This window comes from Taeniopygia guttata, chromosome 4 (assembly GCF_048771995.1).
Source record: "Taeniopygia guttata chromosome 4, bTaeGut7.mat, whole genome shotgun sequence".
Taxonomy (NCBI): Eukaryota; Metazoa; Chordata; class Aves; order Passeriformes; family Estrildidae; genus Taeniopygia; species Taeniopygia guttata.
Genome location: NC_133028.1, coordinates 22,418,943 through 22,446,568, shown reverse-complemented (window position 1 = coordinate 22,446,568; position 27,626 = coordinate 22,418,943). Strand labels below are relative to the sequence as shown.

Genomic DNA, 27,626 nt, shown 5'->3' with positions numbered 1-27,626 from the left:
GCAAACTGACGTGGTTGGTGCTCCACACCTGCCTATGGGCTAATTAGAATGCCCTAATTAGAATGACCTGATTAGAAGAGAATAAAACATTTTTATGAGCTTGCCACTAAGTGTGCTGCAGGACACAGCTCCTCCAGCACAAATCCCGTGTGCTCCTGCCCTGGGCCCCGTGCGGGGCAGGCACACACAGGACGTGGCCACTGGCCGGGCAGAAGGGCCACCAAACACCCAGAGCCACAGGGCACTCCTGCAGGCCTGCCTCTGACCCCAGCTCGGCATCACTGCTCTGTCATCCAGCACGTGACAACATGACCACGAACATCATTCCGAGTGTTTTATTAACAAGTATAATACATACGCACTGTATACTAAATATACTAAATATAGTATGAGGACTGTACAGTACAAATTTATGTTCACAGTTTGACATGACAAAATGTCATTACTGAATTCCCATTGGACTACCAAAGTAGAAACAGTGAAAGTACATTAAACATTCACATCTTTAATAAGAAAAGATTACCAAAATGTCTCCATATTTGCAAGTTATAGTAACGCACGCTAGAAACCTTTAATTAGCCATTTTGTCTTATTAGCTTATAAAATATATTACATTTTATTTTAAAAATTCTGCATAGTTTATATAAGTATTAAAGTAAATAAAAATCCTTGCTATATTTGCAGGTGAGAGATGCTAAGCAAAAAGATTATTTTGACCCTCTAAAGTACATTAAGTGCTAATACGTGTAAAATATAATGAAAAATGGTGTAGCTCTCTTAAGAGATGTAAAATGCTTTGTGAATATTTTAGAAAGGATTTGTATTCATCTGTATGTTGCTACCCTTGAGCAGAGACAACATATTTGAACAAGACATGGCATTAGAAGTATCACTGCAGAATGCCATGTGCATATTTAAATAAACCCCACACATTAATACCTGCTTAGTTTCTTGCAATTGTATTAGAAACTAGTATTATTATAATCAAATGGCCTAAACAGGCACATTTTAGTAAAACAGCATTACCTGTTATGCACTGCACAGTGCAATACTGTTAGGTGGGGAGGTTTTAAATATACTCATTCTCCAGGATTAGGATCTTCTATCTTAACTGGTTTTCTTTAGGACATAGATGGAATGACTGGTTCTGCAAAGTATTTAATAGAGTACATTTAAAATTTGCAAGGTATCCCTCAAATCAAAGTTTGCTAAAATGAACCAATGAGCTGGTTAAGATGTAAATTCACACTCAGCTAAAAGTGTATTTGTTTGTGACCTTTTAGACATCCCACAAAGACACCACAGACACAACTGAAAAATCTTACAAGGAAGGCATTATCATGTAATAATTTCAAATACTTATATTTAATATTTAAATTTCTGTTGTCCTAATTTGCAAGACACATGGATGAAATTTGAAAGTTTTGCTCAATCTCCACTGTACTAGACCCCATCATTAGCATAAATACTTTCAGGAAAAAGGTACATAAGCTAATGAATTAACATGGCAAATAACCTAGACTAAATTATCTGAAATAACTCTTACTTACAAAGAAGTTCTGCTTTTGGGGTACTGATTCACAAATATTAGAAAACATACTAATGAAAACATTTTATGTAAGCCTCAGAAGAGAAACAGAGCATTAGAAAGAAATGTTCCTTTAACATTCTGAATTTTATAAATTTGCATTTTTAAGGTAAAAATGGGACGGGTGCCATTAAGGTGCTTATTTTTATAGTATCTGTTTTTTCCCCTCTACAATAGAACAGAGAATTGTTTTCATCGCAGGGTACTAAATGTCTGTGGACTTGTGACTGATGCCACAGGGCTCCCTCCACACAGCCTCTCAGCCAATGACATGCTTGGATTTACAAAATTGCCATTAAAACCTAGAGTTAATTCTGCTACCACTGACAAAAAATTAAATAAAACAGGAAGCCCACATTCTGGAACAGCTGCTCATTAGTACCAGTCTCTTTCCTACAAGTTTCTCAATGTCACTAACACCAAGAAAGAAAAAAGACCCATTCATGTGCCAGGTGTTTCAGCACCAAAGGTGAGCAGATGAAGGAGAGTTACAAGACACAAGATGCAGCCCTGCCGAGGTGCGGAGGATGTATGGAGCTGGAATAGAACAATAATTGTCAGAGCATTTTTCTACAGGAAGTACAGACCTCTCCTTCTCTAATTCTGCAGGCATGTGGATATCAACAGAACAGCTGGTAAAGTCCTATCACCAAATAAAGGCTCTTTGCACTCACACTCTTGCATCTTCAAGATTGTTTGGCATTGGGCTCCACTGGTTATAGAACAGCCTATCTGCTCCACACGCTCAAATATACCCACCTGCAGATGGACACACCACCTGTCTCCTGCAGAGTTCTATGAAACTCTTCCTCCCCTCACACCTCCATTGTTCACTGGGTTTTTCCAAAAGAAAGGAAAAGCCAACTTCAGAATGTTCAATGTACAGGGAATGGTGCTTACTTTACATAGGGCAGGGAAGGCAAATGTGCTTCTGTGTGGAAGTGTAGAGAAATACATCCTGTTTCCTTGCAGTGCCACGAAGTCTGCCAGCTAATACAAACAGCAACCTTCCTTTCAGAGGGCTCCCAGACACGAACATTTCTAGGGGCAACTGCAACTAGGTTGCTTGAATTCAGTTTCTTTTAGCTATGGAGTTCTGTTCACTAATGGGCATGGTTTTAATGCAATAGACATGTCCACAGGGAAGCAGTTGTACCTACCATTGAGAGACTACCAAAGTCAAAAACCAGAGTTAGGAACTGGATGATTTGGTATATGCTTTTATCCAAAACAGATATATGACTCAATTTATCATCAGAAGTACTTAGTATCTGATGCCATCTTCTCATAAAAATATTGTGGATCAATAATTTAAAATATGATAGTGTATTACAGTGATACAACAATACAGTTCAGAGCATTTTTGACTTAATGATCACTTCTTTCTGAAGTACAGCAAAGAGAAAAAACTTATTTAGAAGAAATGCAGGGGCATGATTGCAGGGGGATAATCTATATCCCTGAAATGAGGTGCAGTAGATTTCCATGAATACCATTTAATGCCACATCACAGGAGAGTACCATAGAATCACAGAATCATAGAATATGCTGAGTTGGAAGGGACCCATCAGGATCAGAGTCCAACTCCTGGCCCTGCACAGGGCACACCGAAAGTCACACCTTGTGCCTGAAAGCATTGTCCAGATGCTTAAGTCAGGCTTGGTGCTGTAACCACTTCCCTGGGAAGCCTGTTCCAATGCCCAACCACCCTCTAGGTGAAGAACTTCCTAATGGTAAACCCCTGACTCAGCTTCAAGCCGTTCCATCCATACACTTGCACAGAAACCAGACATACAGAGTCACACAAAGTCTTCCTTTAACAAATCCACTGGGGCATTATGCAGTAAAAACAAGGATATATACTACACTATAACACAGATGACATTGGCTAGATGCATCATATTATGTATGGACCAATTCCTGCCCATTTTTCTTCTTGACTAGGGTAAATGATACTATGACTCAATCTTCCTGTAAAGTAATTACACTGTTTAGATTTATTTCCTCAGTATTACTCACTGTTTGGGCAGAGGGGATTTCTAAATCAGGTGTCTTTCTAAAACTGTTGTATGAACCACATTGCAGAAATCAACACAGCTGGGAGAGTCCATTCATTGCATTGTTGAGCATAAAATGAGAGTGCATCCCTTACGGGGCACATAAATAATAGTCTCTGGCAAGGACTAGCATTTTGGATATTCAATAACATTTACTATTTTATCAGTATATGCTGGGTTGATTATATGAAGAAACCAACAAAAGCTGTTAGTTTAAAAATTCCCTTATTCACAAATGAAATACAATAAACACATTGAATACAGAAAGGGTTTGCTTAGCATCCCCTGAAGAAAAAAAAAGAAGTGTTCACATTCTTTAGGTCTGACCCGTGGCAAGGACATAGAAGGGTTAGATAACATCTGTTACTGACCATACGTAAGCTTTTAATGGTATAAACTCAAGAGATCCAGACCAGCTGAATCCAAATTAAAATGCATGTGTAAAAAACAAAAAAAGTGTGGCAGGAGTCAGGGACAGAAGACATTCAGACTAGCATGTGGCGCTTCCTGTGAAGAGCAAGATGGTCCGAACGTGAAAAGCTGCGGTCACAGTCTGGACACTGGAAGGGTTTGATTCCTGTGTGCTTGCGGAAATGCCGCGTTAGTTCATCAGAACGAGCAAACTTCCACGTGCATCCCTCCCAAGTGCATTTGTACGGTTTTTCTCCTGGAAAAGGAAACACAGAAGTGCAGATTTAAGACATGAACACATCAGTTCAGATCACGCAAATTCACACATAAATCTGATAGATTTATTCTACTGCCTTGCCAAATTTCTGTAAGTACTTCAATGCTTACTCAAAAAGCCCCCAAACAGCTCAAAGCTGAAGAGTACTCTACACAAGAAACTGTGCAGTCCAAGTCAACTGACCAAAAAATTGCTACCTGCTACAACTTATTTTTTTATTGTCTCTCTGCTCCTCTCTCTGCCATATTAGCTCGTTTTGTATAATGAAACACAGAAGAATGAAGATTTAAGCATTTGTTCAAGTATTTTCAAAACTGGGATCTCATTTTCTAGCTTTCTGGGGGAAAGGACTGTGCTACCATAAAGCACAACAGGGAGAAATCTTGTGATTTCTGAAATTTAATGCAGTGTAAATCACTGGCATCACTGTTGCAAGTATCTCAACTTAAACTCTCTCTCTATCATTACTAATATGTCATCCTCCTTCTTTAACACCACTGTATTGCCCAATAGGTAAATGGCTGGCTTGATGCACAACAGTCATGAACTGGGCTCTATTTTTCCTAAAAGAGGTACCCTTGTAAAAACCTTGGATGTATGTATTCATTCAGCATGCAAAGATGAACATTTCTGTGGAGAACAGGCGTGGGGATATGTTTACTGGAACACTCATTCAGATAAAAAGCACCATTGTACCAGTGGTTAACATCTCCACAGAGCAGATGTGTTTCCATTTGGCATACAGTCCAAACTTCTGCAAATGGGCTACTCCCATAGAAATTACAGTCAAATTTAACAGTGATGTCATAGATGAGCCACTGCAATTTAAACTGATTTAGTGTTTACAGGGTGTGTGGATTGAGTAAACTGCAAGCAACTGGACACAAAATGAGTGAAGAGCCAGTGAATGTAACACACATCAGCATGCACTGTGAACCTGTTCTGGCTTACAGTCTCTTGTTGTAGGATTTTCCTCCTATGACCTCTGTCTTTGCTCAGCCTATAATTATTTTCACAACAATGTCAGATCTACCTTCTGTTATTCTGTTATTTACACCTGTGGTCACCTGGCCATTAGCAGAAGTTACAAGCTTAGCCTACTATTTTACCACAGACTTGATGAAAGAGAAGCATAGCTATGCTCAGACCTGTATGGGTTCTTCGGTGAGCTTTCAGGTGGGAGCTTTTAGTGTAGACTTTGTTGCAGCCTTCATAATCACATCGATGTATTCTGCGTTTTCGTTGTGTGTCTGGAGATTCCACAGGTAAAGGTCTCTTTCCTGGCTGAACTATAACTGAAGGGTGATTCCTGCAAAGTTAAAATAATTTCAAAATCAAAACCACTTAGCACAGCAAACCTCAGCTAATATGATTCATAACAGAGCCTTTTATTCACTACCACTCTGTCTCTTGGCAGAAAGGACCACATTACATGCATGTCGAAAAATTCAACAGGGTTTAGCAAATTTTGTGTATTTTAGCAGTAATATTTTAAAATGTTTACTCATTTTGTGGCATGATGTAGCCATTTTTACTACTTCCTAGCTCTTTTTTAAAACTTTCAGAGCAAAACTTTGTGTTCAAATTTGTGTTTTTCAGTCAAACTCAGATTTCTTAAACCCTGAGTGAACTTCTGTTTTATTCACTTTTTTTTTTCCTTCAAATACAACAAAATTTGATTGTAATTGGAAGCAGCTATTCCATATTATTAAAGAAATTGTATCTTTAGGGTTTCAAAGCAGAACTCAATCTTTATTGTTCCAGCCACTCCCTTACAATGTAATTAAGAACTTCCTGTTTGGTGCTGGCAGCTGGGTGCGGCCTCCCTGTACCACTGACGTCAATTCCTAAAAGTAGAGTTTAGCCTGTGTGGCACACCCACAGGATGTCTGAAGTTGTCCCTCCACCTTCTTAAACATAATTTTTCACTTTAGAAGCCCACAGGTACAGTGCAGGTAAGACATATAAGAACTACATACGGGACTTCTGCTACAAACAAACACATAAATGTTCACGCGTGCGAAAACATGCAAGCTTCTTAAAAGGTGTCTTTGACTGTTGTATGACACCCCTGCTGTAGAACTGGGGACAAGCTTGACTCTTTCTTCCACACCAGTCTTAGAAAACATGTTCGTCAAAATGGTACGTGTCGACTATAACGTGCCGATATTAGCATTCCTTGTTGCAAAACCAGTTTCTCCATGCAACAGAAAGGAGCTTTCTAGAACTCTTGTCTTTTCTAAGTTAGTGTATTTCACATGTTTTTACCAATCAACTTCTGTTTTGTAACACTGGGTTCTACTGGTTACTTACTCCAAGTTCCTTTAGGGCCTAATTTTCAGAAACATTGAATTCCTACTTCTCTCAGTAAAATAAGGGGCATGTGCTGAAGACAGAAAATCTTGTGCATGGCTTAAGAAAGAAAGATTTTTCCATGATCCCACAGCAGCAGGATGGGGATTACCAATGTGGGAAAAGTTGAATTCTGTTATTGATTTTTTTCTTAAAAGTTAGAAGCTGGAAACTGGGAACCAAATTCTCTTTCTTGGGTGGTTCAGTGACTGTTGAGTGATATACTCTTCAAGTACACATTAAGTCTAGCTAAAAATATTATAATGGCAGGAAACCCCAGATGTGATGTTAGACAGAGACGTACACACTCTTAAGTAAGAAGGCAGGCTTCTAGCTTCCAAAGAAACAGCTCTCTAAAGCAGTGCTCAGTTCCAATGCAGTTGCATACCAGTCTTTTTGGAGAAGCTCAGGCATGGGACAGCAAACAGACTTGGCTTAAATCATTAAGTATGGAGGCTACTCCTGGACATGCTAACATCTGGGAAACGGGAGAAAAAGGATATTGGCCATACACCATTTGTGATCTAGATTTACAATCTACAAGTGACTGGTAAAAGCACTGAGAATATCTTCTTTTGCCCTTACGGGAGAGGAGACTGGCAAAACAACAGAATGCTATCAATAATCAGATAGGGCGTGGCAGTTTTAAAAAATGGTTAGGGTGGTGTCAAATTCAGAGGTAAATATTAAGTAAGTGCCAACAATAAAAGCACAGCCCTAATTCTTCTGTTCCCTCTTCTACAACTAAATGTAAGTTCATGTATGTCTACCCATTTAAGTGTCACTCTTCAATAGGTAAGAGTACCTTCTAAAAATTATGATAAAACTTCAACAGCTTTTTCTTCTTTACCACAGACCACACTATGTTGACAGCATAAGTTAGACTTTGAAACTTGCATGAAAATATATTAATAAGGCTCCTTAAACTATTATTATTACCTCAAGTTTGATTTTAAAAATAAATAAAACTAGATTTTAGAAATAATTTAGAAACCTGATTTTACAAATAACTAATTGATGCACAGTTACATCGATTATCAGACATACTAGAAAGTCAAACTATCCCTACAGAAATGTCACCAACATTATTTTTAGATAGATAGCTAGATAGATATAGATATCCAAATATAGATAGATATACTGCCAAAAGCTAACACTAAAGCAAAATAAGTCACTTAAAAGTCTTAAATAAGTCACTTCAGTGAGACTAAAGGTTTTCTATGCCCCTTTAATGTAGCCTAGGTGTCTGAATAGTACACTCTTGGCAGATGGAACCAATGAATAGTGATAAAAACTTCAATGCCTAACTATAGCTCATAAAGCTGTGAGACAACAACATTTTTTTTAAAATAAAGGTTCAAGTATCTCATAACTTGTGTGAATTGTCTATGCATTTTTTTAATGATAAGAAATACAATTTATAAACTTCTTGTTTTGGATACAGCAGAATGTGAACTTGAAAGAGCTGGTTCTAGGATCAAGAACTAGAGCTCCACAAGACAGTACAAGGCAATTTAAGCTGTTACAATGCAAGGACGGACTCTCCATGAACATAACACTCTACATGGGCAAGCAGAGGAGATACTTAGGAAGCATGGACATACAAATGTTTTCTGTAACAACGTTATCTACACATGATACCAAATTTTATATGCTTTGCTCAGTGGATGGGTTTGCTGGGGAAACTACACCCATTGGGAAATAAATAATGCAAATCACTAATGCAGGTGACAAGTCTGCAGAAGTTTCAGCCCTGGAGGAAGGGTGTGGTACCAGCCAGGAACAGCACTTACTGGTTTGCTCTTGTCAAAGAGACTTAACAAGAGCAAAAGACAAAAGACAAAAAATAAGACCTAGCAGTAGTGAGTTCCAACTACATAAAGACCTGACTCCCTTGTGTGGTAGGTCCATTATGTTAGTAAACTAGTAAACATGCATATTTAGTATTTTATGTAATAAACGTGCATAGGGTAATTTAAAAGAAACAGCATACAGTTTATAAAAGCTAGCAAAGAGCCTGCTGTCTAGGAGGTGCATCCAGACTGAAGACAAGGAGGGGTGCCCACAAGAAGGCTGTTGTGGAATGTAGCCAGCCCTGGTGCTGTGGTGTGCTTTTGAACCCAACAGCCATGAGCAGGAGGAAGAGGCAGCGTTCTGGAGAAAATACAGGAGACCACCCATCCACCTATGCTTTTCTTTCTGAACCATACCCACACTGGGGTTTGAGTGTCTGGTTTTAAGCTCTCTTTTCCTTACTCAATGAGGTGAGGTCAAACACAACTACCTGAAGGGTGACAGTGAGCAAGAGGGAAGTGCAGAAATGGATTCTGAGGTTCTGTGCTGTGAGCCCTGCTCAGCTCCCAACTTCAGCTCCTGCCAGAGCCACGCTGGCAGCCTGCCTGCCTACCCAAGGATGAGCCTGCCTCTGGGTCATTCCATAGTTTTAGTAAATTGACAGGATTTTCCCCAGAAAAACAGGAAATGGAAGGGTGCCCATGACTCCTCAGGTAGTTCCTTAGAGAATTTTTAAATGTTTTTAATTAAAAGGTTTATGCCCCAGACCAAATTTCTTCTTCTAGCCCTTGTCCTTTCTTCTGCAAACAGCATTGTTTAAAATCCCATTAGATCTGTGATCCAGTTCATGCAGGGGCCCCAGTAACAGTCATGCCAGCACAATGAGTTAATACTGGGATGGAAACAATTGGCTGTGTGGGAAGAAAGCTTCAGAATCTACTTGAGCTGTTAAAAAATATCATCCACAGAACAGTGGTCTCAGGTAAAAATGCAATTTCACTTATATATACAGAACTTGTAAGCCTGAAGAGGTTCTTCCCACCAAGCAGGCAAATTTTGAAAAGACAAAGAAGTCCTCCAAGAAAAGAAAATCACAACACTCATTTTAAAGAAAGGTATTTCAAGTAACATGAATGGAGATATCAGTATGAACTGTCTTTTAAGTTTCTTTCAATTTTGCTGCTGATTTTACGTAAGTAGGTTATTACTGGCTCATTGGGAGTCCTACTTTCAGTAAGTTGTAGAATTGGAACCTATCTTCACTTTAGAAATGCATTATATAAATGCCACATCTATTGCAAGGTATAAATATGTATGAACTCCTGTATTGCTGAAGAAGGGGGAAAGAAACTTGCAATCACATTTCACAGCGACAGTGGTGGGAAGGATGAATGTGTATTTTATTACACGTTTTAAAGCACAGCAACAATCCTTCCCACTCCTCAGAAATGGTAACTGCTTTCCGTTCCTCTGCTGATCTTGGGACTACTGTTAGCTACTTACTCTTGCAACATTACTTGCTGAGGAGACAATGAGGTCATCATTGGAGGTGACATTTGTTCAGGATAGAAGTCAGTCTTTGATGGTTCACTTCCTGGTTCTACTTTGATTGTTTTCTTCAGTGTGGGCTTCTCATAAGACTCAATGACAGGCACTGTATGGCAGAGGGTAGGAGAGGGAAAGCAACGCATAAAAACTATGAAGAGTTATGGAAATAAATAATATACAGGAAAAAAATCTATAGTTAAAACAAGTCCATCAGTTCTACATTCACTCTGACAATTTACACTAAATACAAAACCCTTCAGTTTTAGTTATCTCCTGATGAACTATGACTCAAAACATTTCTATTCATTTTCATCAGTCCGATGTTATTATCAGTCCAAATCTCAGTAGATCAATAGTTTATGTAGATACAAACAAGAGCAACAGAGCTGGTGAAGGATCTGGAGAACAAGTCCTGTGAGGAGCAGGTGAGAGAGCTGGGGTTGTTTATCCTGGAAAAAATAAGGAGAGGCCTCATTGCTCTCTATAACTGCCTGAAAGGACAACTGGGCATTGGAATGGGCAGCCCAGAGAGGAGGTGGAGTCATCACCCCTGGAGGTGTTTAAGGAAAGACTGCATGTGGCACTCAGTGCCATGGTCTGGTTGACAAGGTGGTGTTGGGTCACAGGTTGGACTTTATGTCTCAGAGGTCTTTTCAACCAAAGAGATTCTGTGATCCTACGACCTTGGTAAGTCTGGTAAAATATTTACAAAACAAATTCTATACCTGTTTATTCTGGAAGAACTGTATATTCTGGAATTATGTTCCACTTCCTAAAATGCCAACAGCCCACAGAAACCAAGTGCTTGGATATTTGTCTTATTTTGTCAGCATATAAGACAGCAAAAAAGCAATTCTGACAACACCAACCTTGCATGCTACTTGGAGTTTCCATCTCATCTGCGAGAACTGTGGACACCATGATGGGCTGCTGGAGATGGGGAGCATACATGAAAGGAACTGGCTGGACCACAACAGGCTGTATAACCGGGAGTATCCCAGGGCTTCTCAGTCCATGGCGTGAAAGAGCAGCGGCCATTACAGGTGGGATTGTTATTGGCATAGAGAGAGGCTGTACTCCTGGGGGTGACGGTGTGTATTTACTGAGAGGTGAGCTGGGTGAGGACAGAGTCAATCCAGGTGAACTTCTCCTATGCACAGTCTGAAATTTTAGTGGGGAAGGAGAACTTCCAGTTGAAGGTGGTGAGCTCCTTTTATTTACTGTAAGGTCCACTGGCTCCATCTGGATTCCATTTGATAGTCCTTCAGGGTTGGAATAGAATTTATTGTGCAACATACTTGGTGTAGAATAAATGACGCTGTATTTGTTTGGCTTCATTTGGTCCATATAATTGGATGGGTATGACTGTCAGAAGGAGTGGAAAAGAAATACAGAAAATCAAATAATAAATCAACACATACAAGCAGCTACTGCTGAAAAAGAAAGGCAGCCAATAAAACAGGCAAAATGAAAAAGTTTCAAGAAAGCACTTTAATGTAGTTTCTAAATAAAACAGAATTAAATAAAGCCTCAGATTCCCCACACAGGAAGTTAAGTTCTGATTCACTGTTTCAGAAGCAATGTAAGACAGATTATGAAAACAAATCTTCAAGGCTCATTCAACTACTTTTCTCCCTTTAAAATTGCCTGTCATATATACATGCCTGTACATTTCTTAACTGACCTGGGAGATACATCTGCTATGCCAAGCATATAACTATGTACTGAGGATCATCAATTCTGGCAAGAAGGGAGCTCAGCTGGGTTTACAATTGCTAGTAATGGATCCCAATCAACTATGAAAGTAATTGAAAAACAATCATCACTAGAAAAAGAAATTATGAATCTGAACCCTACAATCAATACAAAATACTCAGCTGAACTATGTAAGTAATGGGTGAGTAACTCAAGAATGCAAAAGGTAAAATCTAAACCTTTCTAAACGATTTTTTGAGATATAAAGCAGCTACTTAGCCAGTCTAATTTGGGAAAATGAGTACAAGGATAAACATTTGGTGTACTGGAAGAATATTCCTTTTAGTGGTAGCTAGCAGTTCCCATTACAATATAAACCTATGTGACAATCTCTACAATTTAGTAATAATATATATATGTATGTATGTATGCATTATATAAGTAACAGACACATATCTAGTGATTTTTGTAAACCAAGAAATATTAACATTAACTGTAGAGTGCAGTATTATTAAACAAATATCCAGACCAATACTGCATTTAAAAACTGCTAAGAACTGAGGTTGTTTACGAACAGCTAACTCACAATGGAAAACTGATGTGATGTTCTAACACAGCAGTGAGACACAGAAAATGCACTGCACATAAATTTTTAGTTGCACTGTCAACTTTTTGAAATAAAATGCTATCTTTTGATTTTAGGTAAGTAAACTAATATTTAAAAACTAATTACTTCCTTGGCGCCAAAAGTATTTTGATGAGTGGGATTAAATATGTTCAAAACTGTATAAAGTGAAATATCAGAAACATAAAACGACTGCATTTTTATAAAATTATTTCTGTAACATTTCAATTATTTTTCTTCCTGGTGTGAACACTGCTGTTAATACATTGTCCTGGTTTCTTACCTCTGTCTTCCCTGTGAGGGAACACTTGGTTCATTTTAAATGTCAGTGTTAACGGGAGGTAACATTGCATAATATTTTTGCAAAATTACACAAATGTAATTTTCTTCTTTTCAGTTACTGTTTGAAACACTGAGTTTAGAAAATATTAAATTTTCCTCCTGCATTCAATGCACTGTGATAGAACAACAAAGCTGAGTCCCTCAGTCCATAAAACATTCAAATAAAGCAGCACACAAAATGGTGATTAATCTTCAGACAGTAAATATTACATTAAAATCTCTGCAAGTTATATATTCTCTTTATGATTATTCTTACAAATTCCATCTATAGAAACATTAATCTTTGATGGTAATTGGTTCATCACGATTTTATTAAATGCCATTATTGCAAGAAGTGCTGTCTGTAGACCTGCCAGTACTGCTGAGCCAAGCAATAAAATTATTAGCATTCTAAGTGATGGAGACCACTAAATATTGATATAATTTAATATTTAGCAGCATTTGGTATGTATTAGATCATATAGCAAAACAATAAAAATTTTAACAGGTAAGGAACATTAAATACTTCTGTTAAAGCTCCTGTTGTTGGTTTACAGTACAGAGTTTATCCAGCTTTAATGAACTGTAAACATTCCACCACTAAGCATCAGTGCATTTACAGTGCTGCAATCAGGGATGATCCCAATGTCATTGCCTATGAACTCTTCTTCCATTGCAAGAATGCTAAAAAGGAAAAAGCCTGTGAAGTTTAAATCTCCAGGAATGCTTTTGGCCAATGAAGTGTGTTAAAGAACAGGCATCCCTAGGTGTAACCTTATCCTGAGAACACCCAGTGGGAATTCGAGGAACAACTGTGTGGATGCTCACATAGCTTCTGCATTCTTTGATGGGGGAGCAGTGCTGATCGTGATTTATTTTGGTGCGCAGCCTGCAAAAAGGGTAGAAATGCTGCTGGAGACTGGGAAAACTGGTCTCCTGAGACTGTGGGTAGCTTCCAGGTAGATTCCCCCCTCCCCAGCAGGGAGGCCAGCAGAATACACCCACAGTGAAAACTGGAACACTCGCTTTTGGATGGGTGAGTAAAAATGCCAAAATTCAGTCACATACAAAGATAAAACCCAGAAGCAGTTCCACAGGTGCTTTGTTCCTTTGTACCTGTGCATTCTGCAAGGCCAAAGACTGTAAACATTTCTAGCTGAATCTGCTTTAATACTATAATATTAAATTAATATTATTATATATAATACTATATTATAATAATTAATATTATAACCCTTTAGACCTTAGTATGTTATACTGTATTAGCAATATTTAGATACTGTATTATCAATAAATCTAATCATCATGACCCAGATAATCACTGTCGTACTTCTTAGCACCTGACAAAGTCTTCTCTTTACTACTCTGCTAAACAGAGAAAAACTGTTTATTCCAATTCAAACAAAAAAGCAACTTGTTTAACCAAATGGTAACTGGCCCAAATGTTTTAAAAGTCCTTTAAAAAGTCCTCACAGCAAATAGGTAGTCCTGTGGGTAGGACTCGGATGACTTTGTCAGTAGTTCATCAAAAACTATCATAATATATGCTCAATAATTAATTTCAATAAATGGCATGAGCTGTTGGTAGAGAGATGAAATAGTGTGGGCGCAAACTTCAGTCACCTGAGAGCATAGTTAATCCTTTCAGACACACACCCTGAAATACAGCGGTGTCTAAACCATTACTAATTTCCTCCTTCCCCTCCAACTACTGTGATGTTTTAGAGACACAAAGACTTTACACCTACAGTTTAAAGAGTACACCTACACTCAGAGAGATGAGTGAGTTATTCCTAAGGGGCTTGATTTAATTTGGCCTCTAATGAGTCTATTAGAATGAAAGATGCAATACAAATAATCCTGATTGAAGAGTTCCAGGTTATGTTAGCCCAGTCTGCTCTGCCTAGCACCTCTGAACATCACACTGAGAGTTTCTCTCGCATTCCACCTCCTCAAAAGGTAGTCAAGAAAACTAACTTGCTCAGTGGCTGCTATCCTTTCCTATGTTCTCTCCATATCACATTACCTCCCTTTAGAGGTGTCTCCAGAGCAGTTTCTGTTGTGGCACCAGTGCTCCAAGGAAGCCAGAAGATCAAGAAGAGCTGGGGAGCTCAAGGGCTTAGGGCTAAGCAGCCTATGTGTGTACAGAAGCTGAAACACACATGGTCCTCAGCCTGAGGGAAAATAAAGTAGTGTCCAGTGATGGAAACTTCACTCACAGAAACCATACTTTCCTCTGGACTTTCTGCTTTTGCTTTTCTCCTTTTTTTTTCCCTCATGCAATGGCAAAAAGAAAAACATACACAGGTGGTAAAATGCTCTGAGTAGTCTCTAATAGCTAGGTCAGAGTAATTACACTGACTTATGAGAAGGTCAGTGTAATTCCAAAGGTCCAATACGTGGAAGGCATCACTAGGATATGGCATAAAATATATGGTATAAAATAACCAGTATTTGGAACTCTAGTCTTGAAATGCACTTGGCTCAAAAATGCTCCCTTGTTCTTTCCACTGCAGTTTTTCCTTCATCTGCTGGTCTGGGAAAGACTGCTCGCTCCTCTCCTGGTGAGCCTTTTGAGGGCCTGACCTTGCCTATCTGGCAGAAGCATACAACTGTTTGGGGCACTTGAGTGTCTTGTGCAGAGCCCCAAACCATTGCAGAACCTTCTCTGGGAGATGAAGGCAGATGTGCACAAAAGGCACAAAAGACAGCAATGACACTTATTTTGTAAAACCAGCCTCTTTTCTGATTTCAATGGACACCATTAGATAATCTTAGAATATAGTAGATAATCACTACTAATCTTAATATAGTTACACAACAACTGTGATTAAAGTGACAGACAGGCTGGCCAATACTAAAATTCTTTCTTGACCCAAATATAGGAATTTGTCATGCTCGTACTTTCAGCGACACTTATTGTTTTATCATTACTCTTCAGCAAATAAACCTCACATAAGTCAAACTGTAATTTTAAAATGCATATAAACTTAATTCCCCGAAGTGCTATTAATAGCACTGAAGAAATCAGACAGCTTACAGATTCATCTAAATTTATGAAAATTATTTTAAATAAAACAGGAAACAAACTTTTCATTGAAAGATGCCATTCAGAGCACAAACTTAATGCACTCTGAGTTATGTACACTGAGTTCACCCTTTTTATGGATCAGCCTTTCTAGGGGTGTGGTTTCATGTTACAATTAATCTGTTATTGCAGGCTAAAAGCTGAAAGGGGAGGTCCTGTTCTCTCATCTTCTGCCCTCTCCTTGCTCTAATATTGAGCAGCTGCACAGGATGAGTCAGATCAGCTTCCTGATCTGACCAAAAAATGAGTATTTTTGGTGCGTTAGCAATTCTGACCATTCAGTGAGCTGATCCAAAGGTTTCAAATAATTCTAGGACCACACAATTCTTCAGTCACACAAAGGAGACAAAAAGCTGGTATGGAGGGAGCCAAGTCAAAACCCTTCCTTTCAGCAGCAGCCTATATCATCACAATTCTCACTGTACTGCTCCCACCTATATGTCCTGCTGCTCTTGTTTATCAGACTCTTCTCCGAGGTGAGCCTATTCTCTGAGATCGTGGAAAATTAACCCAATTTTAAAGAAGTGTCTCCTCTTCCCCTTTTTTCCCCACTGCCCTAGTTCTCATTTGTTCACTTGGTAAAGCAGCGCAACCAGTTTACCCAGCAAAAAGCCATCGCTGATTTGGGTTTTTGCAGGATTAATTATCTGCTGTTTAGAGCAGAGCTAGTCACGTTACCTGTTACCACAGGCACCTGTTACCACAAGCAAGAGAAAAACAAAAGAAAGGCACAGCAAGAAGCTGTTCACTTAGTTCAAGGGTGTAACACTGAAACAACAGGCTATTGCCACTTCACCATGAAGCGCGGCAACTTAATTTCAACCCACCTCCACCAGCAGCATCAGCTACAGAGATTATATTTACTGAGCAGTGGCTCAGGAATACATGGATGCTCTCTCCTCTGATAGGCAACTAGCCAGGTAGTTTAAGGCAATAAATTAATAAACTACATAAAGTTTTCCTAAAATGTGAATGTGATTGCACTAAGAGCAAAATATACCTTCACATGCTTTCCTAAGCTACTCCAAAGCTTAATCGCATCTCATTATGAATTTAAAGGTGGAAAAACTCAAGAGTCATTTTTAGGGCCAATATATTTGAAAAGTCTTACCACTGAAACAGGCTCCATGGCTTCTTGCTTGATAGGGACTGGGTCAAACATTAGCATCTTTTTTATTCACCTGTTCTGATGCCTCTGAGGTTCTGTTCTGATGGGGAAAGACAAGGTGTTAGAAAGCCATGGGAAATACCTGAATCAACTTTCTGAATTGTAGAGAATTTACTATTTTGTCAGATTAATGTGAATATTTATCCATCTCTAACACAGATTTTTAAATCTGTGACTGAATTTATTGCAAGATTTTTCTTTCCAAATTCCTATTGAAACAAAGGGACATCTGCTCACTTTAATGAAAGTCAAATTGAATTTTTGTTGTGCATGCCAGCACACCAAGACCACAGAATTTTCACTTTCATTAACTGTCAAGTGTTTTAACACACCACAGTTTAGACCACACATTTCTCATCAGCATTACAGCCTCAGAATAATCTTGTTTATACAAATGAACTGCTTCTGGAAAGGATCTCTCTATCTTAAGAGTCCTAATAAAAACACTCAATGGATCATACAGTGAAACTGGTATCAATGCAAAAAAAAAATTAAAATTCAAGACTAACTTGGACTACATTCAACATGCTACAATGAATTAACAGAAAAATTCATTTTCATTATAAGATAATAGATTTACTGACAATTCAACAACTATTTGCGCTTACTGTGCAAAATCAAAGCACTTCAAAACAATCTGCTTGCATTCTGTGCAACTTCAGTTTTTTTTTCCTAGAGTGTTCAACCTTGCTTGTCCAATCTCTAAATGCCTGAAATAAAAGTATTTAGCATAAAGCATGTCTTAACTGTCAGACTTCACATTTGCCATGGTTATCTTGGAAAGATACAGGGAAGGAAAGGAGATACCTCTTCTATAAGGGCTTTACCCAGAAGAAGCTAAGGGGAAGCAAAGGGAATTTGCTCGCGGTGACATTTAGATGCTGCCAAGCTGTTTATAAATCACTCGAGGTTATACATTTTCTGACTGATGTCAAAGGAGCAAGTTCTGACCCTACACCGTGGGCTTCACAGCCCTGCCTGGAGGCTGTACGACCTCTTCTATGATACAAGGACAAAAGTAAATGACACAAATTCTATTTGCCAGTAGATGGCACTGAAAAGAAGCGAATACAGACTCCAGCATCGACAATTCACCCGCAGGACCGGCTGCAGGCTCACCAACAGATTTGTAGCTGTGGCTGGTAAATTACCCCAGAAATGTAAATGAACATGTAAAGCTGTACCTGCTCAAATTAAAACAACTCTAATAAGCCTACACTAATGAACAACTTTGCAGTTAGCATGTGTTTAAAGATCAAAATTTGTTAAGAGAGGTAGCATGAGTTGTTACGAGTCTACCATTCAGGTACATAAATAAAGTTTAAAGATTTTTGGAAATATATTACAACAGTGTGCACTTTGAATAATGGAAACAAACAAGTAGCAGAGTAAATTATAGCATCTCCATAATTCACCTTATAAAAGTTGAAGGCCTGACAAAAACAAATTGCAAAACTAAAGTGAAACAAATAATACAGCTTAATGCAATTTCCAGTTTAAACTGAATATGTAGTTTTAGTTCGGGAGCAGTCATGTAAAACGGCAGTATTTACTGAAATTTGTGGTAATTCCCGAAATATCTTAAGCACGTTTGTGAGATGTTTATTAATTTCACTATTTTCTTTGAATGGTTATAATTTAGATAACTCTTACCTAGCTATCTTTTTCAGGTTTCAACATGTCACATAGCTAGAACTAACATTTCAGAATACTGACTTCCCAATACTGACTTTTTCACTACGTGTAAATATACATTCAGGTATCTGTGCATCACTCATAATCTCACACATTCATCCGCATTGTGAAAACAGAGAAGTTCTACTTTTAGACATGAAAAAACATTACAGTAAAATGTATCCACTTACAATCCTATATAGGAATTTGGAACTAATTCCTTTCAGGTTTCCAGAAACTTTTGATTTTTAGCTTGTATGTGCATAGATAAAATAACACACCAATCTGTATTGTAGTGAAGGAAAAAAGGAAAGAAAGAAGAAAAATAGGAAGGGAGGGAGGGAGGGAGGGAGGGAGGGAGGGAGGGAGGAAAGGAGGAAGGGAGGAAGGGAGGGAGGAAGGGAGGAAGGGAGGAAGGGAGGAAGGGAGGAAGGGAGGAAGGAAGGAAGGAAGGAAGGAAGGAAGGAAGGAAGGAAGGAAGGAAGGAAGGAAGGAAGGAAGGAAGGAAGGAAGGAAGGAAGGAAGGAAGGAAGGAAGGAAGGAAGGAAGGAAGGAAGGAAGGAAGGAAGGAAGGAAGGAAGGAAGGAAGGAAGGAAGGAAACAATAGGGAAGGTAAACAGTATTATCTATTTCTATTACAGAGGAATGCAAAAACAGTTGGGTTCTACTTTACAGAGTGGTTTTAGAATCTACTTATTTGAAAGCCTGCAAATTGTTTAGTATATACAAATAATTTCTGGAAAATCAAAATACCTATCTCATTCCTGAGAGAAAAACTGGTGAGGTGACAACAATATATTAATGTTAAATATGTTAAAAAATAAGAACTTTTGTCTTTGACTTTATTAGGTAAACTATTTTGCATTAAAAGGTTTTCTCATGTGAGGTAAAAGAATTTAATATGAATGTAATCTGAAACTAAATAATTAACTGCAATCCGGTAAGCAAACATTCCACCCTCTCTTTTTTCTTGCTCTCCCTCTTTTTTTCTGCTAACAAGCCTCCCAGTTTTACTTTCTTGCCTCCTCCCATTCACTCCACCCTGTGGATCTCTGCCAAGTCAGTCCAACTTGTCCAAACAGGACCCGGCTTTTGATAAGATTTTGCTCACACCCTGTACTTCAGAAAGACGAATGAAGCAACTGGGTTTTGTATGCAAATAAGGACAGGTGCAAGGTAAAGTCCAGGCAGAGTCCCTCAGTATCCCCCTATCTGAAGTCCAGTAAAGACAGCAAGCCAGCTGTTGTCTTCACAACACAAACTCCGCCCTTATGATCCACCATACAGCAAGGTATCCATTCCAGAAGGGGAGATCATTATCATTAGAGCTCATCACCTTGTCAGGATTGAACACTTGTCAGTATTAACTTCCTGACAGGTGTATGGTTTATTGTTTCAGAGACATAATTAAGATTAAATGAACGCTGAAAGGTACTTAAACGTGTATTCTGACAATAAAGGCTTGTATGGATTATTTACCCTGGATGAATGTGCAAAGCGGTTAAAAAATGCACTCAGACTACACATCTGCACTGCAGAGCAGCTGGAAAAGAGCAACCGCAGTGCAGCTACTCCCAGCAGCCCTGAACATCTACCTTCAAGGTCCACCAACTCTGCAGACCTGTTATGAAAGGAAAGGGTGGGGTGGAGGGCCAGTTTTAACTGTGCACATCCAACAACAAAGTTTTATTCTAATACAAAGCCTGTCCTCATTAAATACCTGAAGAGCAGTCAGTGACTGACTTTTGCTAGACAGGGGGGTGGTGACCATACATGCTGCCCCTCTTCACTCTGCCCGAGAACGCATATAGGGTTTATTTCCTCTATCTTTGTGCCCGGGAGAAGCAAAGGAATGCTGCCCCATGTACAGCAAGTCTTTGTCTAGAAGCTTCAAGGTATGATTGTTATTATCAGTATAATTACAGAATAATGTAATGGTATCTGCTAAAATAGCACTGCACAAGTGCCCTCTGCAAGGAGTGCAGCTCTTGCAGCACGGTTTGAATCCAGCAGCAAACATTATCATGTTGCAAATGCTCTTCAGTCCAAGCACTCTGGGACTCCGACCTGTCGCTCTGAACCTATGACTTCTATGAACCTCAAGTCAAACTTCCTCTGATACATTGGAGAAACAATAGTATCAGAGGATTCTCCACTGATGAAATCCAATAGGGAAGGGAGGTTTTTTGAACCCAGGTGAAAAGTTGTCTTCAGTGGAACTTCCAAAGAGTTTGACAGAGAGAAACCAGTTTCTGAGTCAAACATTGCCTGCTGAAGGTAAAAAAGCTGTTTTCCAGAGCTCGTAACGTGTTTGTATTTTACTGTACCAGTTGCTCATCAAGACCTGAGTCAGCAAAAAAGTGTTTCTGAAGTTCCATTAACTTTAATGGGAAGTAAGTAAGTGCTTAACTGCACTTGACCCCAAAATAGCAGCAGGCAAAGCTGCTCTCCAGTTCAGCACAGCAGTCAAGACTCAGCCAAAGCACCAAAGGTCCAGACGTGGTGCTGTGGGAAGAGTCCAGAGCAGCCAGACCATGAGGAACAGAGCAGAAGGATAATCAGGAAGAACCAGCATGCCAAGAAAATGTTCTACTGATCAATAGCTTTCTGTGTTTATTTGCTGGATTTCCACAGGGTAACAATAATAATTGTTGAAAAACTTAGAATATTTTGTAAAAGAAAATGGTACCTAGGCAAAAATTTTCTCTTCAAAGTTTTATTGATAGGCATTAAGAAAAAGAGCATTTCTACAGAATTCTGGTATTTAGTATTTAAAACTTTATTTGTTTCTTAGCCAAGACTTGAAAATCTTTTATCTTCCTCCTTTCAGGACTACAAGCAGGCTGAAAAACTCGTAGTTTTGCACAACTTGTGCATCATAACTTTGTTGATGTCACCTTGTTTGACCTAGAACTGCTTTGACATGTAGCTGACTAATCGGTATTTCAATTAAATTTCAGATAATACTGTTGCAGGCTCTCTGAAGCCATGTGTCTGGAAATGGCTTTCTTGTATGTAAAAATCTTGGGGAAAAATGTTCTTGAAGTGCTTGTTAAGAAAATATCTTCTTTACCAGGGAAATACTGAGCCCATATAAACCCTGTTCAATCTTCAGTTCTACACTCACTGAACCTACGAGGAGAACTTCTTGAGGCACCTCCATTAGACTATTCTCCCTTATCAGGGCAGACTGCTGTCTGGTTTCCTGTCTCAAGCTACTTCTTAGAAGGAGAAACAGTCCAGTAAGGATAAAAGATCAGACTTTTGAAAACAAATGAAGTATGTGGAATGGTATGATAATCTTTCCCTTCCAAACTGAGCTTCGCTTTTCTTGTTGTGTTTTTCTTAAGAGAAGGTTAATTTTTAAGATTAAGGTTCATTTTTAAGATATTTTGAAAGGAGAAATATTAAACCTTTTAATTGTGAGTGAAAAATGACAGAAAATACTGTTCTCTTCTGTGAAGGGTTCTGCTATTTCAGGAAACGTGAAAAAGAGATTCAACATTTTTATAGCATGGGAAAGAAGAAAGAAAATCTAATCCTAGAGAAAGGAAGTATATATTTCTGAATAACAGCCTAAATGATTGATTTGAACAAGAACCTGAATACAAGGCAAATGCTGATGAACTTCTATGAACCTATAGAAATGAAAAAAAAAAAAAAAAACAAGCAGGGAAAAGTGGTGGACAGTATAGTGGGTACAAATGTGACAGTGATCAAAGCAACTCAGACTCTTTAAGTGGAAACTCTGTCATGTAAGTTAGTTGGTTGGTAACACACACGGACTGCATGACAGCCAGACCATGGATTTGGTTGTAAGTTTTTTCCCTTCTGAGTTAGTTTACTATTTAAAACCTGTTGGAGCTTTGTCTTTCCATTTGGCTGATGAACACTTAACTGTCTTCCCCTGGTAAATATCACCTACAGCTAGAAAACCCTCAAAGGAAGCTTCAGCAACAAGTGAATGCTTCACAGGGAAGAGTTAAATCTCTCCTAAAACCAGCTCTGCCAAACTTCATATTCTGGATTGGAAGCAACTAGCCTCAGAATGAAAACACAAAGATTGAATGCTGACAGCATAAGGGAACTCTAAAAGACCTCTTGTTAGCAGTGTTAATTAATATTTAAAAGTTGGTTTACAAAAATTATTATAATTTTAACCTCAGTTCTCTATTTTATAGAACTTCTGGCTACAAAAAGGTGTCAACCACAAAATTTACTTCATTTATTATACAGCAGTTTCCAATATTAAACATAGTTAAATGCAACTCTTTTCCTCTGTCATTGGAAAAAAAAAAATTACCTTTGAAATCTTGGGAAAATTAAAAGTACAAGAATTAAAATATGTAAATGTGTTCTAATGAGTGAACTCATCCATGGTGTTCTAAAACAAACAGAAAAAAAACAAAAATAAAAACAAATGAGAGCAACACATTAAAATAATCAATAAACAACTTACCAAAACTGTGTAGCCAAATACTTCTTTTTATCTGGATTTCTGAACAGACAAAAAACAGTTTTCTGTTAATATGTGCACATAATACAATAAATTTTGTTTTCACATACAATTAAGCTCTGAAATAAGTTTAAAGTGTGTACTTCAGATACTTCCTAAAGATACCATCAGTGATCTCAAACAGATAATTTGTAACATCCAGAAGAGCAAGAGCAGGAACTAAAAGACTAAAAAATTACTGGAGCAAAAAAAAAAAAAAAAAAAAAAAGAGTAAAATAAAAGGGTGGAAGCATTTCTGTGTGTACAGTAACCATGCATATTCCAGCCCATAACAGACAGAGAAGAATAAATACTCCATCTTGCATTTTCATCCAGGGCACACTGAAGTTAGTGCAAGTATTTCTCTCTGTTTCAGTGACCTTTGGCTTGGATCCTTTAGCTCTTCTTCTGTCAGATTCAAAGTAACAGAGAGATTTATGTTTTTCTCAATTTCCTCTCAATTTCTTACTATGTCTGCCTGCAACAGGGTAAGGGGGAAAGATAAATATAAAAACAGGAGTAAAACAATTACTTTTATGCCTTCAAAAATGCAACTACTGATTAACTAGTACAGGGACAGCAGTACTTATTATACCAAATAAAAGTTAGACACCAGTGCCTCATTTTCTGTATTACATCCGGAAGACAATGAATCTTCTAGCCTGGTTAAGGGGAAAATACATTCTTCTTTTGAGAATTGGAAATACAAAGTGCTTATAGTAAGCCATTCAGGTTGAGTAAGGGCTGAAGTCAAAACCCTCTGACAAATACGAGCCTACAGAAGTGGACTCTCTTCTCACATATACTCCTTATACATCAGTGCAACTCTGTGACTTTAATGGCACTATTCCAGATCAGCTGATGAGCAAGTGAGAGCAGAAAACTGGCTCACAACTTTCTGGAGACTTGAGTTCAAGTTTTCAGCGAACAGAGCTAAAAACTCCAGTCCACCCCCATAACTGCATTGGAGTTGAAGGGGCGTGTTAAAGGTTAACTTGGAAACCTCGTTATGACATAACCCAGGCATCTTAAGCAATCCTGAGTGTGTAGAGACATGATAACTCATCGGGTGGGGATTGGGAGTTGAGGGGCAGTGACAAGGGGCCTGGACCGAGGCTACTGAACTGCCAGAAAACAGCCTGAAACAGGAAAGAGCACCACATATGCCACTTGGAATGTGTGACGCAAACCCCAGCCTTGAAACAAAGAACAGGAAACAGCTCTGCTGGCTGTGCTGAGGAGAAAGCACAGAGAAACATTTAGGCGGCCCTCCCTGACCCTATATTCATGAGCAGCTGGAGTCTTTTAAAACAACAACAGTGGGTGGAGGTGTTTGTTCATTGGGTGTGAATAAAAACACTGTCCTTATGCAGGGGACCTGCCCTATTTACAAACAGGCTCCCTTAACATGAGGGAGCAGGAGATTTTAAGACACCACAGGTCAGGAGGATTTGCTGAAACCTTCTCTTAGACCAGTTGGTTTATTATTGTATAAATGCCAGTAGCTAAACAGAGCTCCGGCTTCATGACATCAGAGCCAGCACCCAGCCTGGCAGAAGCACCTTCTTCCCAGAGAGAGCTGGGGGATGAGAATTGCAGGAAGGATTTCTAAAGCTTCGGGCTGCTCCTGGACAGTGAGTGGCTCACGCTCAATACTGCTCCACAGCTGAGGACCAGCGCACTCAGAGCACCCAAGAAAATTTTTCCAAGCCATCACAAGCTTAGCCTTCCCTGTTTTCATACGCACTTAGAATATGCACTTTATTTCAGAATCTGATTTCCCATTAATTTACTACTTTTCTTTTTGAAGCACCCACATATAAAGCTGAATAAATGAAGTAAGCTGAAGCAGAGCAATAGCACAACTTGTCTAGATTTCATGCAGTAGAATAACTTCAACACTTGTTTTCCTTCAAAACTGTGGTTTCAAATACTCTCTTCTCCTAGATACCTTGCATCAGTTTTTTAGACACCATGGGTAGAACATCTAATATTATGAAATGTGAGAATGTTACGGCAAATTACATGGACAGGTACCACAGCAACACCAATGAATGCTGTGGGGTTCCAAGGCTGGAGTTGAATAATGAACATGGGGTAAAAACTAGCTAGTACAGCATCTACACAGCAAGGTGTGAGTGGAAGTTTTATGCCAACAGTATCAGTTCCTTACTTCTACTTACCAAATAACTGCAAATATAGGTAATTTGGTGATTGTATAACATCTCCATTATCACTCAGTCTTTAACTTATCTCACTCACACTTACATCTTTATTTATCTGAAGGCTTTTGCTTTTGGCTAAACAGGTGTTGACTAGGTCAAATGTTCACAGTACCTACGGGCTCCCTTGCAGCTAGTTCTGCAGCTTGGAGGAAGTTTTGCTTGGATACTCAGGGAAGGGAAAGACCATTTAGCATTCTTTCCTGTCCCCACTCCTCACCCTTACCCCCAGTCTCTCTTGTGATCCGTACCATAACTATGTGCAGGAGAAAAAAAAACAGAAACATTTGCCTGCCTGTGAAAAAAAGGCCACTCAAGTCAGCTTCGGGGTTTTTATATTTTGATACTAGGCAGTAACAATATATTCTTAAAAATACAAGATGATAGCTAATTTGAAGTAAGTGTCTTCTGGGTCAGGTGGGATTATCAAATCCAGATGTAATTCCTCTCACACAAGCACCAGCTGCTCATGTGACTATCACATGGGTGTCTTAAAAGTATTTGATGGAAAAGTCACTAGTCAGCAGCCATGTAAGTCTTTCTTTTCAACACAGGTAATGTATATTTATGAATATTAGTTTAAATTAAGTCAGGTCTTCAGAGGTCTCCTACAGCCACTCAAATTCAGCTTTTCCCAACAATTAAACCTTCAGAGTTCAGTTTCCACAAACAGTGACACTTCCTGAATTCTCAAAGGTGAGGAAGTGAATAAAACAGTGGACCATGCATGTACAGTACCTGAAGCAAAAGGGAAGTGTACAAAACAGCTTTAAGGTATTTCTTCATGTAACTCCCAAATCACCACTTAAACTATTCTGAACCAGGTCTTTCTCCCAAGCTCCAGTGAGGTGCTGTGATCTCCCACCGCAGGCTCGTGTTGCTGAGCCTTCCTTTGCCAGGGCTCCCCTAGCTGTGCCAGGCACTCACCCGACAGCGGTCCGAGACAAGTAACCCCTATTCCCATTTCGGTTAAAAACAAATAAATAAAAAGTAAAAAAAACCCAAACAAAAATCCCACAAAAGCCAAAACAAAAAACTCTAAAACAGAATTTAAAAACCCCAAGAAAAGACATCTAGCAAAGGAAAGGTTATTTCTAACTCCACACTTCGCTGCTTTGCTGTCCCACGTTTTACCTTTGCCTGCATGGCGGCCAAGCGGTGCTAAGGTGACGTGACAATACGAGGGGCAGGCTTTCGGGAGCCGATTTCATCCTAGACTTCACCAAGGGTTAAATGGGGGACATGGCGCTTGCCGCTGCGGGAGGAACACGGCCCGGACACGAGCTCCTGCCCTGGCATCTAGCCCGTCGCCCGCGGAACCGAGCGAGCCCGCTATACTTTCCACCTCGGTTTGGTCGGGCACTGTATCTCGCCCGGCATCTGATGGCACTTCAGTCTCTACCCGAAGACGCGCCTGTCCCACCCCGGCGAGAGGCCAGGGGCTGCGGGAGAGCCGGGCGGGAGAGCGGCCCCGAGGGGCGGGCGGCCCGCGGGCCCCCCGCCGGGGAAGGCGCCCCCCGAGCGGCCCCGCCGGCCACACAGGTGCGCTGCCCGCCCGGCGGGCGCGGCGGACAGCGGCGGCCCCCGCCCCCGGCTCCCGCCGGCCGCACAGCGACATTCCCGGGAGCCGCGGAGGGAACCCCCGCGGCGAGTCCTGCTCCCCTTTCCCGCAAGCGCGGCCTGACGGAGACCCAGTTCCCGCCACCCCCGGCGTGGCAGCGGCTCCCGCGGCATCACCTTGCCGCCTCGGGCTCCGCGCTGCTCGCAGCGCCGGGAAACTTTCCTCCTCCGGCACATCCATCCCGCACTCAGCACAGCCCGGCCCCCGCATTACCCCCGCCCTCGCACTTACGCTCGGCAGGCGGTGCGGAGAGCGCCGCGATTCCGTCGGCTCCCGCAGCGCCGGGGGCCGCGGTAAGTAGCGGGAGCGCTCCGTTGGGATCGAGGCGCGAGGCCGGCGTGTCCCGCGTCCCCGCGGCTAAGGCGCCTCGGCGATGTCTCCGGGTCTGTGTGCGAGGAGGAGCTGCCCGCTCCCGCCCTCCGCCCGCTCGCCTTCCCCCCGGGCTCCTGGCACCGGGCCGCGCTGTCACATGACGCCGGCGCCGCTCGCCCTGCCAGGCTCCCCGGGCCGGCGGGGTAAGTGGCGGTAGGAGGGTCACGGCAGGGAGCGCGGCCGGGCGGGTCCCCGCCCGCGGGGTGGAGGCTCCGCCAGGGGCCGGGGCGAGTCACCGCTCACAAACAGGCGGGCACGCACTGACTGCGCGCCCGCCCTGCCTGCCGGGGGCAGACAGCCTCGCACAGACACTAATTA

General features: G+C 40.3%; 1 protein-coding gene across 2 annotated transcripts; it reads right to left on the bottom strand.

Moving 5' to 3' along the window:
• Positions 1-327: 327 nt before the first annotated feature.
• On the bottom strand, positions 328-27,626 carry KLF3 (KLF transcription factor 3). 2 transcript variants are annotated; one of them, XM_030270918.4, is made up of 7 exons: positions 27,168-27,626; positions 23,058-23,096; positions 16,868-16,964; positions 10,897-11,392; positions 9,983-10,133; positions 5,482-5,642; positions 328-4,312 (listed from the first exon to the last, which is right to left on the bottom strand). In XM_030270918.4, exons 3-7 carry the CDS (start codon positions 16,922-16,924, stop codon positions 4,131-4,133), a joined length of 1,047 nt encoding a protein of 348 aa, XP_030126778.1. In that variant the 5' UTR covers positions 16,925-16,964; positions 23,058-23,096; positions 27,168-27,626; the 3' UTR covers positions 328-4,130. The 2 variants fall into 2 exon arrangements, with proteins under 2 accessions (XP_030126778.1, XP_041571631.1); XM_041715697.2 differs by lacking the exon at positions 27,168-27,626 and adding an exon at positions 27,053-27,125.

Coding starts and splice junctions, on each gene's coding strand:
- KLF3 (XM_030270918.4), bottom strand. CDS start 16,924: ATGCTAATGTTTGACCCAGTCCCTATCAAGCAAGAAGCCATGGAGCCT. Junction 11,393..16,867: donor CCATGGAGCCTGTTTCAGTG/GTAAGACTTTTC, acceptor TCCTTCTGACAG/TCATACCCATCCAATTATAT. Junction 10,134..10,896: donor AACTCCAAGTAGCATGCAAG/GTTGGTGTTGTC, acceptor TCTGCCATACAG/TGCCTGTCATTGAGTCTTAT.